Source organism: Melanerpes formicivorus, unplaced genomic scaffold (assembly GCF_026170545.1).
Source record: "Melanerpes formicivorus ecotype bairdi unplaced genomic scaffold, bMelFor1.0.p_v2 SCAF_8, whole genome shotgun sequence".
Lineage (NCBI taxonomy): Eukaryota > Metazoa > Chordata > Aves > Piciformes > Picidae > Melanerpes > Melanerpes formicivorus.
In genome coordinates this window covers 3,176,911-3,194,451 of record NW_027142360.1, presented here as the reverse complement: position 1 = coordinate 3,194,451, position 17,541 = coordinate 3,176,911, and the positions used below count along the sequence as shown (strand labels likewise).

Here is a 17,541-nt window from a genome sequence, read left to right as displayed (position 1 = left end):
AGTCCTCTTTGGAGCAGAACCGCATTCCCTCTCTGCCGGCGCCGTCTCTCCCGCAGCCAGCAGCAGCGGCGGCCCGCCTGGGGGCGGGGTCTGGGGGCGGGGCCTGCGGGAGGGGGCGGGGCCCAGCAGGTGAGCCGCGCCGTGCGCCCCGCCCCGCCCGCGCGCCCGCGCCGTGGAGCAGCGGAGCCCCCTGCCGGCCCGGGCGGGAGGTGCCACTCCCGAACCGCTGAGCGGCGCCAACAGCGTTGAGGCGAAATCAGAAACGGAATCACAGAAAACATTCGGTGGGAAGAAACTTCCAAGCGCATCCAGTCCAATCCCTGACCCAACACTGAAGGGCCAACGCTAAACCATGTCCCAAAGCGCCACACGCTGCTTGAACACCTCCAGGGATGGGGACTCCAGCACTGCCCTGGGCAGACCATTCCAGTGTCTGAGAACCCTCTCTGGGAAGAATTCCCTAGCATCCAGCCTGAACCTCCCCTGGCAAAGCTTGGAACCATTCCCTCTGCTCCTGTCCCTTGCCACCAAGGAGCAGAGGCTGCCCCCTCCTCACTCCAACCTCCCTTCAGGGAGCTGTAGAGAGCAATGAGGTCTCCCCTCAGCCTCCTCTTCTTCAGCCTGAACACCCCCAGCTCCCTCAGTGCCTCCTCATAGCCCAGGTGCTCCAGACCCTTCCCCAGCCTCTTTGCCCTTCTCTGGACACTCTCCAGCCCCTCAATGTCCTTCCTGTAGTGAGGGTCCCAGAGCTGACCACAGCACTCAAGGTGTGGCCTCAGCAGTGCTGAGCACAGGGGGATGATCACCTCCTGTCCCCTGCTGGCCACAGTGTTTCTGATCCAAGCCAGGATGCCCTTGGCTTTCTTGGCTACCTGGGCACACTCTTGGCTCATATTTAGTCGACTGTCAATCAAAACCCCAAACCCCACCTCTTCAACTCACAGCTTTCCAACCACACATCCCCAGGTCCGTAGCTTACCATGGGGTTCTGGTGACGCAGGTGGAGGACCTGGCACTTGGCCTTGTTAAAAGTCCTACGATTAGCCTTAGGGGGCCTGGACCCCCACCCTGTGCCTCCTCAGTGCTGGCCATAAAGGGGGTAAACCCTTGCACATCCCCCAAACCCCCAGACTCAAGGATATGCTAAACGTTTTCACCATTAAATCCTTTCCACCCTAGAACACTGTCTAGATGCCGCTCACAGCCCGTTTACCAAGTCTCAGAAAGGGGAGAAGAGCAAAAGTATCCTCACAGGTAAAAAGAAGGGACTGACAGACCCCAGTGATGCGATTTGGCCAGCCTGATTTCAGCAACTGGAGGTGCTGACATCTGTATACTAGCAAGTGGTTGTATCTTTAAAAGCTCATAGATCTGCATTATCCAATACTCTATAGGCAGAAACCACAGCAAATGGTTTCTTTTCCCCTGCCAGGAGCCTTTGTGGGCAGCTGAGCAATATTCTGGTGGTTATCATTTGAAAGATGTTTGCCTCTCTCAGTGCCTACCATACTTCTCAGCAGCAGCCCAGAGACATCAAGTTGGAGGTCTCTGCTCTGTAAACAGGTGTGGAAGTGTCAGGGTTGGAAGGATCATTTAGCTCCAAACCCCTGCCGTGGGCAGGGACACCTCACACTAGATCAGGCTGCCCAGAGCCACATCCAGCCTGGCTGCAAAAACCTCCAGGGATGAAGCTGCCACCACGTCCCTGGGCAACCTGTGCCAGGCTCTCACCGCCCTCATGGGGAAGAACTTCTTCCTAACATCCAATCTCAATCTACCCATTCCTAGTTTTGCTCCATTCCCCCTAGTCTCATCACTCCCTGACACCCTAGAAAGTCCCTCCCCAGCTTTCTGGTAGCCCCCTTCAGATACTGGAAGGCCACAAGAAGGTCTCCTCAGAGCCTTCTCTTCTCCAGACTGAACAGCCCCAACTCTCTTGAGTCTGGCTCCATAGCAAAGGTGCTCCAGTCAAGGAGGCGTAATTCAATGTAGTTGTAACTGGCTCCCATGTGCTCCTGGAAGAAGGTCTGAAGCTCAGTTCTACAGTGAGCTAAATACTTTCAGCAATGTCTCCAATGACAGAATAAACTTTGCCAGTGCAGGATAAGCTGCAATCACTTTGGAAAAACTAAAGGGATCCTGCCAAGTTTGGGCAATGATGTAAAATAAACAGTAGATAATTCAATTAAGGCAAAGGCACTTTGGGAGGAAGAACCATCTGTACAAAAGTGGAGACCTGAGCTGCCAGTGCTTTATTAGCTTAGCAGGAAAGACTCTGGGTGTTAAAGCAGGTCAAAACTAAATTGTGGTTGGAGTTCATGGCAATGGAAGCATAAAACCAAACAATTATACTGTTTGTCTCAAGTCATAGGTGTTAAGCCTGCCATATCACAGGAAGCTTAAGCCTAGCCAGAAACCAAACATTGTTTTGCCTCCGTGGACATAAAGTGAACCTTTTGCTTCCCTCATAAGATCACAGGATCGTTGGGTGTTAGGAGTTGGAAGGGACCTTCGAAGATCATCAAGTCCAAGCCCCCTGCCATAGCAGGAGCACAGAATCCAGCACAGGTCACACAGGAACACATCCAGATGGGTCTTGAATGTCTCCAGAGAAGGAGACTCCACAACCTCTCTGGGCAGCCTGCTCCAGGGCTCTGGGACACTCACAGTGAAGGAGCTCTTCCTCATGTTGAGGTGGAACCTCCTGTGCTGGAGTTTCCATCCATTGCCCCTTGTCCTACCACAAGGTGCAGCTGAGCAGAGCCTGTCCCTTCCTTCCTGACCCCCACCCCTCAGATATTTATAAACATTTATTAAATCCCCTCTCAGTCTTCTCTTGTCCAGACTAAAAACCCCCAGGGCTCTCAGCCTCAACTCATAGGGCACATACCCCTCAGGTCTAGAAGGGCCTCAGCTGAATACAGTGTCCCTCACAGCAGGAAAGGGGGAGTCCCAGGGGCACTGCCTTTTGAAGAGCAAGAAAATGATCAGAATTTGAGAAAACTTTTTTGACCTATAGGAAAGGGATCACAAGACTTGGGTTTGAATAGAAAAGACTGATCAAAGGCAGAGCTGTAGTTAGCAGGGGTAAAAGCTGCAGTGAAGATCCTTCACACGTGCACTGTGGGCAGGAGCTGTAACCACCTTAGACTGAAGCCATGCTGTATGCTGGGAAACCTCACTTTAAGGACTGGGATATAGGGGACTGGAGCAGCCTTACCCACAGAACCAAGAGCCTCCTGTCACTGGAGTGGTAAGGGTGTGTGCCCTGTTCTGTGATTTGGGGAATAGAATAGAATAGAATAGAATAGAATAGAATAGAATAGAACCAGGTTAGAAGAGACCTTCAAGATCATCGTGTCCAGCCTATGACCCAACACCATCTAATCAACTAAACCATGGCAGCAAGCACCCCGTCAAGTCTCCTCCTAAACACCTCCAGTGATGGCGACTCCACCAGCTCGCCGGGCAGCCCATTCCAATGGGCAATCACTCTATGGAGAATTTCTTCCTAACATTCAGTCTAAACCTCCCTTGGTGCAAAACAGATTAGATAAACCCTTGTGTCGCCTGGTGTAACTGATGGGGAAGGGTCTAAACCACTTGCCTCCCCTCCTGTCCTAATCTCTCCTGCCCGATTTCTCACGCTTCTCCTTTGCGTGTCCGTTCGTGCCCCTTTCCCCACCACACTCTTCCTCTGCCAGCCTCGCTGCCGCTCCCGACACCTGCTTCTGCAACCGCTCACCTTTCCCAACTTTCTCTCCCAGCTCTCCCCAAGCCTGTGACCCTTTGGGTCGAAGCGGACACGACACTGCACCCCTGCAGCCGACAGCACCCTCCCCCAGCTCCGTGATCGCGGATCGGACCCTTCCTGCTCCGCCCCCGCCCGGTTCGGGGCGCGGGCAGCCAGCCCGCGGTCGCATCCCAGCTCCCTCAGCCCCGGTCCCGCCCCACCGGGCCCCGCGCCTCCCTGGGAGCTGTAGTCCGGGAACTACGAGCCCCGGCGTGCGCCGCCGCCGGCCCCGGGAGCAGAGCGGGCGCGGCATGGCGCTGCGCGGCTGCCTGCGAGCCGGCCGGGGGCTGCTGCGCGCCGCTGGGCTGCGGGGGCCGCCTGCCCGCGGGGGCTGCGCCGGGGGCCGGGTGAGCGGGGGCCGCGCCGGGGGCCAGGGCCCGGGCTGGCCGGCCGCGTCCTTGCCGCCGCCAGGAAGGGCAGCGGCGGCCGGGGCTGGGCGCGGGAGGGAGGGAGCCGGGATCGGGCCGGTGGGTGACCGTCCCCTGCGCTCGCCTTGCAGCCGCCGGCCTTCGGGTTCCTCTTCGACGTGGACGGGGTGCTGGTGAGGGGCAGCCAGGCGGTGCCCGCCGCCCGCCAGGCCTTCCGGAGGCTGGCGGACGGCAGCGGGCGGCTCCGGGTGCCCGTCGTCTTCCTGACCAACGCCGGCAACTGCCTGAGGTCGGCCAAGGCCCGAGAGCTCTCCCAGGCGCTGGAGCTGCAGGTAAGAGCGGCGGCGGCACCGCGCCCCGGCGGCCACCGCCGGCCCAGGGGACGGCGGCTCGGTCCCAGCCCCTGCCGCTGGGCAGCAGCTCCATCACGGCTCCCCCTTTTAGGTGTCCCTCTGTGGAGGGAGCAGGAAGGTACCCACACAGCACGGTTTTCCCGGGAGCGGTGAAGGGATCGGGGTGGCAGCAGCCGGGGTGAGGGATGCGACCCGACTGCGGGAAGAAAGTGGGGGAATATTCCCCGGGGATCTCCCGTCAGCCTCTCCTTCCCGCAGGTGTCTCCGGAGCAGGTGATCCTGTCCCACAGCCCCCTGCGCCTCTTCAGCCAGTTCCACCACAAGTGCATGCTGGTGGCCGGGCAGGGGCCCGTGGAGGAGAATGCCCAGGAGTATCCTTTGCTCTGTGTCTCTCTTGACATCCCCCTGCAGCTTCCCAGCTAACACTGCTGCTCCTGCCCGGCCCCTGCCCGTGCTGCTCACTCAGTCAGCTTGTGGAAGTGTGAGAAGACAGAAAGGTCACCGATCTCGTCTTATGGGGAGGCACTCTCATGGGGAAGCTCAAATGGAAGCACTCAGTGTTGAGAGCTGTCTTGGTCACCTCCTGGCTGTCCTCAGTCTGTGCTTTGCTTCTCACATGGATTCTCTCTGCTGTGAGCTGCATTGCTGCTCCTGCTGGTCAGATGTCACCATGAGGACTCCTTCATCTTGGGCCTCTCTTTTGAGATAACATTGCACTCTTTCCATTCTTTCATAGCAGAGTCCATTGTGGGTCACTGCCAGAGCTAAAGCTTTCCCCAGGAATCTGACAGCAATTGAAGGAATGCAAATGTCATTCAAACCAAAGGGTCTCAGTACAGGGACTTAGTCTAAATGACAATTCCACATACATAATGCCTGGCTGAGACAATGACATAGCAGGTCTCACGTGTCCTGTGGCTGCAGGGAGATAAGACCTATCTACAGGGCTTGCAACATCTCAACCTGTACAGGCACAGAATCACATTGGACTTCATCTGCTACAAAACTTTGGCCTCCCTTTATGTTTCTCAAGGGTCAGTAGGGTGAGCTAAGGGCAAGGTGCTCTGCAAGCCAGGGTAGCACATCCTGCACTTGCAGAGCTTTATCAGTACAGACCATTTTCTTTTCACCTGCTGAGCTGATGAAAGCTTCATTGATTCTGTTTCTTGCCAAGAGGTCTGTGCTGCCCTGAGCCAAAACCAATCACCTTAGGTCTCCCAAAGCACATCTGTTCTGTCCTGGAGCACCCTCTGCCCTTTGCCTGTTTCCAGGGGTTGCTGTTTAGAAAGTAAATCACCCCAGTCTGGGATATTTATGTAACCTGTAGGGCTGCCTTTAGGTTGAAGCAGAGCATGCAGTTTGGTTATGCATTACCAGCTTAAAATACTGCCTTGCTTACTAGCTCTCACATTTCTTAATCCAGTAGATGCTTTTGCAAGCAATGTGGAAAAAACCAAACAACACATCCAAAGTGCAGCAGTCTCCAGAGCTTTCCTTGATGGTCTGAAATAGCCTGGGGTTCAAGCATGTGGTCACCACGGAGGCGCTGCGAAAGGCATATCCACTCTTGGATATGGTGGACCACAGCCGGAGGCCGAAGGAGTTGGTAATTGCTTCATGTGTCTGTAGCATGGGGTGTTGGTGGGGGGGGTCTAGGGTGGTGGTGGTGCTTACTGTGTGTGTCCTGGGGTAGAGAAACTGCAGAGGCACAAAGCAGACAGCTGCTAGTGTCCTTCTGTAGTGAGAGCCTGGGACTGGTACTGAGCAGCCAGCATTGCTCTGCGCTTTCCAGAGTTGGCTCTTGCAGGAAGGGCAGTGGCTTTCCCCTCTCCTTTCTCATGCCACCCCTGTCTTTTGTTGCTGTTCCTTGCAGTGAGTGGTGAGGTGGTTTGGTTAACATCTCTGAGACAGGAATGCAAGATCCATGAAATCCAATCTGGGGTGGAAGAGTGGGGGGAATATTTCTTCCAGTGTTCTAGGTGACCTTGTCCTGCCTCTTTATGGAACTGCCTTGGCAGGTTGAAAGGAAGCTGTTTGAGTTTTGTTTTGGAGATTGCATTAAGCTTTGCATTGCTAACCCAGCCTTCGTTTTTCTCTGGCAGCCACCTCCAACCACTGGCTTCCCCACTATAGAAGGTAAGCAAGAGCCTTTGTTTACTTCTGAACAGCAAGCAGGATTAACAGCAAGGCCAGCCAGCTGGGATGGGAGCTAATGGTGTGCTGGCAGCTCGTTGGCATCCACAGGCAGCTCATTCAGAGGATGCAGTCAGGAGGCAGCCTTGCTTCCCTCATACAGTATGAAGCACTGGCTTGCTCAGAGCAAAGCCAGCTGTTCTCTGTGCCATGTTCCCATATCTGGGAGCAATGGAGCATGTGGGGTAGTGATGTGCAGACTGGAGCCCTGGCACCAGCCATGTTCCAATGGTAGCTGCATTCACCAGGCATCCCAGCAGAGCAGTGGTTCTGCTAGTGGGTGGCTCGTGCTGGTGGGTCCTCTGCTATGCTCTCCTATACTTGGATCCTATGAGTTTCCAAGCATCTCTTGAACTCTTCCAGGGGTGGTTCTCTTTGGTGAGCCAGTGAGGTGGGAAACAAGCCTGCAACTTATTATTGATGTGCTCTTGAGCAATGGGAACCCTGGAGCAGAGCTGCAAGACATACCATACCCCCATCTGCCTGTCCTTGCCTGCAACATGGACCTCCTGTGGATGGCTGAAGCAAAGATGCCCAGGTGAAAAGCATGTGTGGTATTTGGTTTAGGCTACTTCACACAGCCCTCCTGCAGATGATGTCTTCTTGCTGCATTTTTTTAGTGTTAAAGAGCTTGACTGTATGGCATAAGTAGCATAGATATCTAAACTGCATGAGAAACAAAGACTCAAACTTGGGAGAAGCAAAGTCCAGACCACTGCCTATGGGTGGGTAGATACTGTGGGTAGGTCACCCTCACAGTAAAGAAGTTTCTCCTCATGTGGAGGTGGAACCTCCAGTGTTTTAGCTTATGTCCATTATTCCTTGTTCTGTTGCTGGGTGCCACTGAAAAGAGCCTCTCCCCTTCCTCTTGACACCCACCCCTCAGATACTTACAGTCATTGATCAGATCCCCTCTCAGCCTTCTCTTCTCCAGACTAGATAGCCCCAGGGCTCTCAGTCTTTCTCCATAGGAGAGATGTTCAGGGGCCTTAATCATCCTCATAGCTCTTTGGACTCTCTCCAGTAGATCCCAAGAAAAACCGGGGAGCTCAAAACTGACTGCAGTACTCCAGGTGTGCCATAGATAAAAGCTGGCTACCACACAGATCAATGATATGCATCCAAACTGGGTGGTACCCTGGTTACAGGAGATGCTCCTCCTCACTGAGTGTTTGCTGCTTCAGAGGTGTGACATGGTCAGGGTTAGTGCCATAGTCTGGTAGGTGTGGTGGTGTTAGGTCATAGGCTGGGCTTGATCTCAGAGATCATAGAATCATAGAATCAGCCAGGTTGGAAAAGACCTCAGAGATCATCAAGTCCAACCTAGCACCCAACACCTCATGACTAACTAAACCATGGCACCAAATGCCATATCCAATCCCCTCTTGAACACCTCCAGGGATGGTGACTCCACCACCTCCCTGGGCAGCACATCCCAATGGCCAATCTCTTTCTGGGAAGAACTTTCTCCTCATCTCCAGCCTAAACCTCCCCTGGCACAGCCTGAGACTGTGTCCTCTTGTTCTGGTGCTGCTTGCCTGGGAGAAGAGACCAACCCCCACCTGGCTACAACCTCCCTTCAGGGAGTTGTAGAGAGCAATAAGGTCTCCCCTGGGCCTCCTCTTCTCCAGGCTAAGCAACCCCAGCTCCCTCAGCCTCTCCTCACAGGGCTGTGCTCCAGACCCCTCCCCAGCTTTGTTGCCCTTCTCTGGACACCTTCAAGAGTTTCAATGTCCTTCCTAAACTGAGGGGCCCAGAACTGGACACAGGACTCAAGGTGTGGCCTAACCAGTGCTGAGTACAGGGGCAGAATGACCTCCCTGCTCCTGCTGGCCACACTGTTCCTGATGCAGGCCTGGATGCCATTGGCCTTCTTGGCCACCTGGGTCTGTTCCAGCCTCAATCATTCTGTGACTTGGGGATACTGATGACCTCCTTTCTGGAGCAGGTTTGGCCATGGCACTTTCCTGCTGTGCTTGGAGAGCATCTACAAGAAGGTGACAGGCCGGGAGCTGAAGTATGAGGCCTTGATTGGCAAACCCAGCACGGTCACCTACCGCTACGCTGAGTACTTGATAAAGGAGCAAGCCCAGAAGCAGGGCTGGACCTCCCCCATCCGCCGCCTCTATGCCGTTGGGTAAGAGACTCTTAACTTGCCTTGAGAGAAGTCTGCAGCTCCTCAGGTCTTTGGGTTTTTTGCTTGGGGGTGGTTTTGTGTGTAGTTATTTCAATGGAGATTTCTAAAAGGAATGCTGAAATCCCCGTGGCATCTCTGGAGCTTCATCTGCTGGAACAGAGGCTTGCTGGGGGCTTGCAGCCTGCCCTTCTGCAGGGCCCCATCAGCCTAACCAAGCTGTAGGTTGCTGTAGGTTGCAGGCTGCATGTAGCATGACGGGATTAAAGAAATATTAAGAGACCCAGATGTAGTGGCATTAGCCCAGCTACACCAAACACTTGGGGACTGTAGGGAATACCTTAACAGTAACTGCTTTAGGGGCTTTGAATACATCTTGTCCCTTTTGAAAGCCGTGAGGCGCGCGGCCTTCACCACAGCTGAACAGGACAGGCCAGCAGGTGGACCCACTGGCCTTGGCTGGGTGGTTTTCTCTTGATGTTAGCAAGTATCTTCCACCCCTTCTTCCCTTAAAGTCTACCAGCACCAGAACTTGACTCACAGGCCTGTTCCTCAATTCTGTTCCATGCTGTGAGCTTGTGCAGGGATAACCCCTTGTCTCCAAGCTGTGACCTTGTGCAGGGATAACCCTTTGTCTCCATGATGTGACCTTATTCAGGAATAACCCCTTGTCTCCATGCTGTGAGCTTGTGCAGGGATAACCCCTTGTCTCCATGCTGTGAGCTTGTGCAGGGATAACCCCTTGTCTCCAAGCTGTGACCTTGTGCAGGGATAACCCCTTGTCTCCATGCTGTGAGCTTGTGCAGGGATAACCCCTTGTCTCCATGCTGTGACCTTGTGCAGGGATAACCCCTTGTCTCCATGCTGTGACCTTGTGCAGGGATAACCCCTTGTCTCCATGCTGTGACCCTGTGCAGGGATAACCCCTTGTCTCCATGCTGTGACCTTGTGCAGGGATAACCCCTTGTCTCCATGCTGTGAGCTTGTGCAGGGATAACCCTTTGTCTCCATGCTGTGACCTTATTCAGGAATAACCCCTTGTCTCCATGCTGTGAGCTTGTGCAGGGATAACCCCTTGTCTCCAAGCTGTGACCTTGTGCAGGGATAACCCCTTGTCTCCATGGTGTGACCTTGTGCAGGGATAACCCCTTGTCTCCATGCTGTGACCCTGTGCAGGGATAACCCCTTGTCTCCATGGTGTGAGCTTGTGCAGGGATAACCCCTTGTCTCCATGCTGTGACCCTGTGCAGGGATAACCCCTTGTCTCCATGGTGTGACCTTGTGCAGGGATAACCCCTTGTCTCCATGCTGTGACCCTGTGCAGGGATAACCCCTTGTCTCCATGGTGTGAGCTTGTGCAGGGATAACCCCTTGTCTCCATGCTGTGACCCTGTGCAGGCATAACCCCTTGTCTCCATGCTGTGACCCTGTGCAGGGATAACCCCTTGTCTCCATGCTGTGACCCTGTGCAGGGATAACCCCTTGTCTCCATGGTGTGAGCTTGTGCAGGGATAACCCCTTGTCTCCATGCTGTGACCCTGTGCAGGGATAACCCCTTGTCTCCATGCTGTGAGCTTGTGCAGGGATAACCCCTTGTCTCCATGGTGTGAGCTTGTGCAGGGATAACCCCTTGTCTCCATGCTGTGACCCTGTGCAGGGATAACCCCTTGTCTCCATGCTGTGACCCTGTGCAGGGATAACCCCTTGTCTCCATGCTGTGACCCTGTGCAGGGATAACCCCTTGTCTCCATGCTGTGACCCTGTGCAGGGATAACCCCTTGTCTCCATGCTGTGACCCTGTGCAGGGATAACCCCTTGTCTCCATGCTGTGACCCTGTGCAGGGATAACCCCTTGTCTCCATGCTGTGAGCTTGTGCAGGGATAACCCCTTGTCTCCATGCTGTGACCCTGTGCAGGGATAACCCCTTGTCTCCATGCTGTGACCCTGTGCAGGGATAACCCCATGTCTGATGTCTATGGGGCAAACCTCTACAACAACTACCTCCAGTCAGCTCAGCGGAGCCAGGCGCAGGCTGGGGCGAAGAGGAGCCCGGAGGCAGCCAGTCCCCGGGGGCAGCTGCGGGAGAGCTGCGAGGGCTCAGTGGAGAGCTGTGAGTCTATCCTGGTCTGCACTGGGGTCTACCGCCACGAGGCAGCCGCTGCCGGGGCGCGGCAGGAGGGCTCAGCAGAGGCTGTGTTCCACGGCCACCGGGACTTCTGCTTCGACCCCGGCCTGGTGGAGGCTTCTTACATAGTGCAGGATGTGAATGATGCTGTGCAGCTTGCTTTCAAGAAGGAGGACTGGAGCTAGGGTTAAGAGAGGTGTGCCTCAAGTTCTACCATCAGGGATTCTATGTACTGGAGAGGGAAGAGGGAAAGAACAGGGAGAGTCCTGGAGCAATCTCCTAATCTAGCCAAGGTTGTCTCGGCACTGGAAGCCCCTGGATTTTGATACTCATGTGCAATCCTGACAGCTGCCAGCGGGCTTTCCACTGTGAATGTACACTGCTGCCATCAATAACTGAGCCACCATGGAAACAGGGTAGAAGGAGAGGGCTTGTCCCAGCAATCCTAGTTTTGTTCAGCCCTCAGAGTTCGTTCTTTTCCACCTTTCATGCATGAAGATCAGGGAAGTCCACCCTCCAGATCCTCATGATGTGTTCGAGGATGAAGCTCTTCCCTGCACAAGGAGCCTCTGTCAGCCGTGCACCATTCATACACTGCACTATTTGTCCAGTCTGTGATGGGAGTGCACCAGAAGCTGTGTTCTCAGGTGGTGCTGTGCTAAGGGATGGCTTTAAGTCTTAACATTCTCCTTATGAAGAGTAAGTGCCTATGGACTTCAACAAATTCCCTTTGTTCAGGGTGGGGTTTGCACTGCATCACCATTGCTCTGAAACAAAGTCCCAGTTTGCAGTCCTCCAGCGGCTACGGAGAGGGAGTGCCCCTCAAAGGAAGCTGCAGTAGCCAGAGCCACTTGCTACGGGGCCAAGGGGAAAGTTACATTGTTCCCTGCCCCCCTGATTAGCATTCTGTGAGTGCCTCTGCCTTTTCACATCTCACTGGGGAGCCAGCAGTCTGCTCTCAATAGCAGAGGAAACCGTCACAGAGCCTGAATTTCCAAAGCTGGCATTACCCAAACCAAAGTGCTGCGGCAAGAGGCTGCCTCAGCGCCCAGCCTGACCCCAAACTCTTAAAAGCAGCAGCCTCCTGCTTCAGATGGTGCAGGTTTCAAAGAGGGACCCCTCTTTGGAACAAGGACCAACTAGGAGGAGTCACAGCCCACCTCTGCTCCTTCCTTGCATGCAGGATTGAAAGAGATCATCAAGCCAGGATGGGACCTGAGCCCCAAATCCTCAACTTCATCTTTAAGAATACAAATGTGTCCACCCTTCACTTCCTTTTCCCCCTGTTCCCTTGTGTGGTTGCAGCTCAGGGATATCCCGTGCATTCTCATCCCTGTTCTCTCCTCTTCCTTTGTCATGCTGGCAGTGTCCCCACAGCTGGGACTTGCCTGCCCAGGGACATTTCCCTACCTCTATGACATGTCTTCTGTTGCCTCTCTTCTCCTAGTTTGGACTATCCAGAAAAAGATTGAGACCTATGTCAGGCACTGCTTGAGACACCCCATGTGAAAGACTGGCTCAGCAAAGAGTGTCTGAATTCTAGAGGAGCACTGTGATTTTCAGAAGCACAAAAGAATCTGTAATGCAAAAACCTTTGGAGCCAGCACAGCTGAGCTGTGTTCCTGGTTAGCTCTCACCACAGAGAGAGGGCAGAAACAGGTCTGCTCTGCCTCCCTCTTCCTTCCTGCTTCACCAGGTAGCTTCATACACCAGGTACAGACAAGATGTTCTGCACAGAAGTCTGAGTTGTTCTTAACTCAGATCTCAGCATCCATTTGCATAGGTGTTCTGCTTCAACAGCTCTCCAGCTTCTCCCTGCTGCTGGTAGGTACTTGCCTGCAGAAGGGCTGAGGTCTGTCCATCGGTGCGTGCAGTAACCTTTGGCAGAGCTCCTTCTCCCGAAGGCCATGATGCCAGGTACTCAAAGACCAGGTGCTGCTGAACCAGCCTTCCCTGAGGGGTGTAGTGCTGCTAAATCAGCTCTCCCAGGTGGAGCCAAGTGCACTGGCTGCTGCCCTGGTGATGTCAGAGGCTTTGTGGAAGGAACACACATGAGAATTCTGAGAAACCACAAGCAGTTTGTCATTGCATATCAGCATGCATGGCACATCTCAGCCAGAAAGGGAGGTAGGGAGCTAGATGAAGGAGGTAGCACCTCCTGCAAGAAAGGAAGAGGCTTGCATTTGCATGAAGGATGAGCCAAGCCTCTCTGTCTTGGGGATAGCAGTGGAGGTGAGCTGACTGACGTGAATCTCTGCAGAGGCCAAACCTGCCTTCAGCGCCAGATTTGTTTCTTTTTCCCATGTGAGTGCTGAAGCAGTGCCCTGGGAGACTTACAAATGTGTAGGAGGAACTTCAGTGATAAGGACTTTGAGAAATGCTTTGCTTGTGAGTTGAAATTGGGCAGAAGGGAGGAGGAGAACACCCAGAATAATCTTGTGCCCTTGCCCCAGCTCTTGCCAAGCGAGGCTGCATGAAAGGCTCTGCTTGTTGGTCTGTGCACTCATGAGTCAGATGGGCTGTCCTTGGGCTGAACAACACAGAGACCTTTCCTCTCTTTCCCTGCTTCAGCTTTTTCAAACAGTCCTCTTTGTCCAAGTCACTGCCTAGGAACTGCATGCCCACAGTGGATGGAACAGGAATTCCTGGCTCTCCAGCAGCTTCTGGGTACTGACTTGATCGTGGAAGGTTTCTAGAGACAAAAGTGTTTGCCCGGTCTCCACACATTTTTTGTGCTAGAGTGCTGTGTGGGCTTCTAGCTTATCTGCAGCTCATTTGGGGACATCTGGTACTGCTAGAATTCAGTGAAGTCCTTCTCCCTTGGAATTGCAGCTTCCTGGAATTAGTCTCAAGTGTGGCAGGAACAAAACCTTCCCTTTGTCTCATGTATGACACAGAAGTGGTGTTTCTGAAGCCATAGTTCTCCCATCTGGAGCAAGCATAGTTCTGTGCAGATTATGGGACCAAGCAGGAGAGGGACTCCACTTGCTGAGCTAATACCTTAATGTTTATATGGTGCACTGCCCTACACAGCAAGGGTGGGGAAGGCCTGATCCTTCCAATGCCATCTTTCATGTGCTGCATTTTAACCAAGTCTAAAGGGAGTATGCAGTGAGGCCAGGCAACAGAGCACAGCAAGGAGGAACCAGAGGAGGGGCAAGACCTTGGTTTGGATCGAAGCAGAGAGCTTTTATGCCATGCAATACCATGGTGGAGAGAGAGGTCAGTTCCTTTACTCCATATGACACATGCAACCACTAGCCTGGCATTCAGGGATTCCTATAACACTACTGTCTCCTTTCTCCAAGCTTAATCCTAGTGTGTCTTCTGCTCTCCAGTAACTCAGCAATGTTCCAGATGTGCACTGTAGCAGAGTGATGACAACATTATACAGAGAAGTCAGCAGCTGTGATTGTTTCTAGCTTTCATAGTAATTTCAGCCCAGTTCTGGAGCTGCTCCTTTGCTCTAGCACATGCATAAAATAATAAAGGGGGTTTACTTTGAAATAAATTTTATCTTGATGTGTGTACATTTTGTGAGTATTATCCTGGCCTCTTGCTCAGCTCAACCCTAGAGGAATTAGCAGGACAATTTCTGTCTTCTCTTCTGTTTGTCAAGCTATTCTCAGGATTCCTTGAGGGAATCACCCTGAAAGGTGCCCCTTCAGCAAGCCTTTTGACAGGGACAAACTGGGATTCCCTGTAAGCTCTACATCTGCTGTAGTCAGATGGGATGAGTGCAGTTTTGAGGGTTCCTGCTCTGTAGTGGGGAAGAGACCCATCACAAGCTGTGACTGGACAAGGATCACAGGATCATGGGGGTTGGAAGGGACCCAAAGAGATCATTGAGTCCAACCCCCTGCCAGAGCAGGGCCATACAATCTAGCTCAGGTCACAGAGGAACACATCCAGATGGGCCTGGATCCATCCAGAGAAGGAGACTCCACAGCCTCTGTGGGCAGCCTGCTCCAGGACTCTGGGACCCTTACAGTAAAGAAGTTCCCCCTTGTGTTGAGGTGGAACCTCCTGTGCTGGAGCTTACATCCATTGCCCCTTGTGCTATCCCAGGGTGCAGCTGAGCAGAGCCTGTCCCCTCCCTCCTGACCCCCAGCCCCCAGATATTGATAAACATTTATTAAATCCCTTCTAAGTCTTCTCTTTTCCAGACTGAACAGCCCTAGGGCTCTCAGCCTGGTCTCATCAGGAAACTTGCTGAGCAGACTCTCTCTGTCTGTCTCTTCCCTCATCATTGTCATTAATGAAGTTCAACAGCACCGGACCCAGCACTGATCCCTGGGGGACTCCACTAGTTACAGCTCTCCAGCTGGACCTGGCACCACTGATCACCACCCTTTGATCTCTGTCTTGTAACCAGTTCCTCACTGTCTGCTCTTCCATCCCACACTTCCTGAGCTTGCTCACTAGGATGTCCTGGGAGATGGTGTCAAAGGCCTTGCTAAGGCCAAGGAGTCTCATTCTCAGCAGAGAGAGCAACTGAACTGTAGTCTACATTCTGGAGAAATGAGCTATGGCCACAGGCTCTCATAAATAACAAATAAAAAGCATTGAGCAGCCTTCTGCTCTTACCCAGTGCTCCAATAGTTGGAACAATCACCCAAGATAGAGCATATCAAAGCTTAGTTAGGCAGAAAAAGGTCAAAACCCCAACCCTCTTGGTTGAATGCTTTTAATCACTATTGTCAAAGCAAAAGGGCAGCCTAGGGTTAGATGTCCTGGGTAGGAGACAGCCCTAGCTGGAAGCTGGACTGCCATAGAAATTCTTAACCAGCAGAAGGAGCAGAGTTAAAACACTGGCATCATGAAACACTGAACAAGGGGACAGCTTGAACAAGAGGGGTCTTGAGAGCCCTGTTCAAGTTGGAGTTTGCTCCCAGGGGGATGCAGTGAGAAATAGCTGGCAGGGGAAGTGCTGTGAAGTGCTTGCCTATGGATTCTGGTGGAGGTAAGTTAAGCAGTTCCCTACCTACCCAGTTACAGACTGTAGCCCTTCAGGGGCACACCCAAACTCTACCTCAGTTATAAAAGCACAATTCTTCATGGATTTTTGCAGCCACATGGTCAAGCTGATGAAAATGAGGCAGTTAAAGGCCTTTGTGGGTCCAGTTTGCAACACTTTAAAACCCCCACACTGGCAAGGCAGCTCCATCTCTAGGCACCAGGCTGCATCTTCTCTGGGCACCAAACTGCTCCATCAAGAAAGCCTTTCTCTCTAATTCTCTGTGATCAACCTGCTTTTCCCCTTCAGCTGCTAAGAGCTTACACTTTCTCTTCAAAGCCAGCTGCAGCACACAATGGTTACTAAGTACAAAATACTAAGAGTAATTGCCAGATCCTCTTCACACTCCAAACCTGCACTCCCCTGCAAGCATTGAAAACATGAAGCTCTTCACATTTGTTGCTGGTACTGAAAGTTCTTTGAACTGAAATGCAATTACCAGCAATAGATTGACAGTTCTGTACCCTCTGAAAATGCTGGACAAGCATTGGGTGCAGTTACATACACTGGGTGGAAGCTGAGGCTTTGTGATGGGTTACACCCATCCTGGAAGCAGGGGGAGGGGAGGGCTTTCGAGAGCATTGCCCTCCCTGCAGGGGGTTTTCCCCCTGGGAAAGTGAGTGAGTCTGTTCCACTCCCCCTCCCTGTCCAGCAAGGTTATAAAAAGGAGGCCACTGCAGCCATTAGCTCTTTGCCTGGAGGAGGACTGCCACTGGCTCCCTGCTTCTCTGCCACGCGCTCCTCCCTGCTGCACCTCCACCTTTGCAAGGGACTGGTTCTGTATTTCCTATTTCTTTTTGCCCATCCATCCTTGTTCCTTACCCCTGTGAACCCTACCTGTTATTGTTACATATATATATTCTGTTTGAAGAAAATTCTTTACCTCTCTACTCCCAAGCAGAATCCAAATTGTTTCTTGGTGGATTTGCTTCTTTCCTTTCTTTTCCTCTCTGTTGGGAAAGTGGAGGGGGGAGCAGGGGAGGGATTCTCAGCCTTGTCCCCATCTGAGCTCTTAAGTCCCAGTTAAGGCTCAAATCCCCACAGGTGTAGGAAGTTCCATGAAGACATGAGGATGATCAGAGGGCTGGAGCACCTCTGCTGTGAGGACAGACTGAAGGAGTTGGGGCTGTTCAGTCTGCAGAAGAGAAGGCTCCCAGGTGACCTCATTGTGGCCTTCCAGTATCTGAAGGGGGCTACAGGAAGGCTGGGGAGGGACTGCTCAGGATCTCAGGTAGTGATAGGACTAGGGGGAATGGAATGAAGCTGGAGGTGGGGAGATTGAGGCTGGAGGTGAGGAGGAAGTTCTTCCCCATGAGAGTGGTGAAGCCCTGGAATGGGTTGTCCAGGGAGGTGGTCGAGGCCCCGTCCCTGGAGGTGTTTAAGCCCAGGCTGGATGAGGCTCTGGGCAGGCTGATCTAGTGTGGGGTGTCCCTGCCCATGGCAGGGGGGTTGGAACTGGATGATCCTTGTGGTCCCTTCCAACCCTGAATGACACTATGATACTATGAAATGTTTTTTCCCTGTGAGGGTGACAGAACCCTGGCACAGGCTGCCCAG

At 53.1% G+C, this 17,541-nt stretch overlaps 1 protein-coding gene across 1 annotated transcript; it reads left to right on the top strand.

The window, feature by feature from the left end:
* Positions 1-3,999: 3,999 nt before the first annotated feature.
* Positions 4,000-14,478, top strand: HDHD5 (haloacid dehalogenase like hydrolase domain containing 5). The gene is made up of 8 exons (XM_068141834.1): positions 4,000-4,140; positions 4,293-4,493; positions 4,773-4,885; positions 6,027-6,120; positions 6,617-6,650; positions 7,071-7,245; positions 8,656-8,844; positions 10,795-14,478. Exons 1-8 carry the CDS (start codon positions 4,045-4,047, stop codon positions 11,150-11,152), a joined length of 1,260 nt encoding a protein of 419 aa, XP_067997935.1. The 5' UTR covers positions 4,000-4,044; the 3' UTR covers positions 11,153-14,478.
* The last annotated feature ends 3,063 nt before the right edge of the window (positions 14,479-17,541 follow it).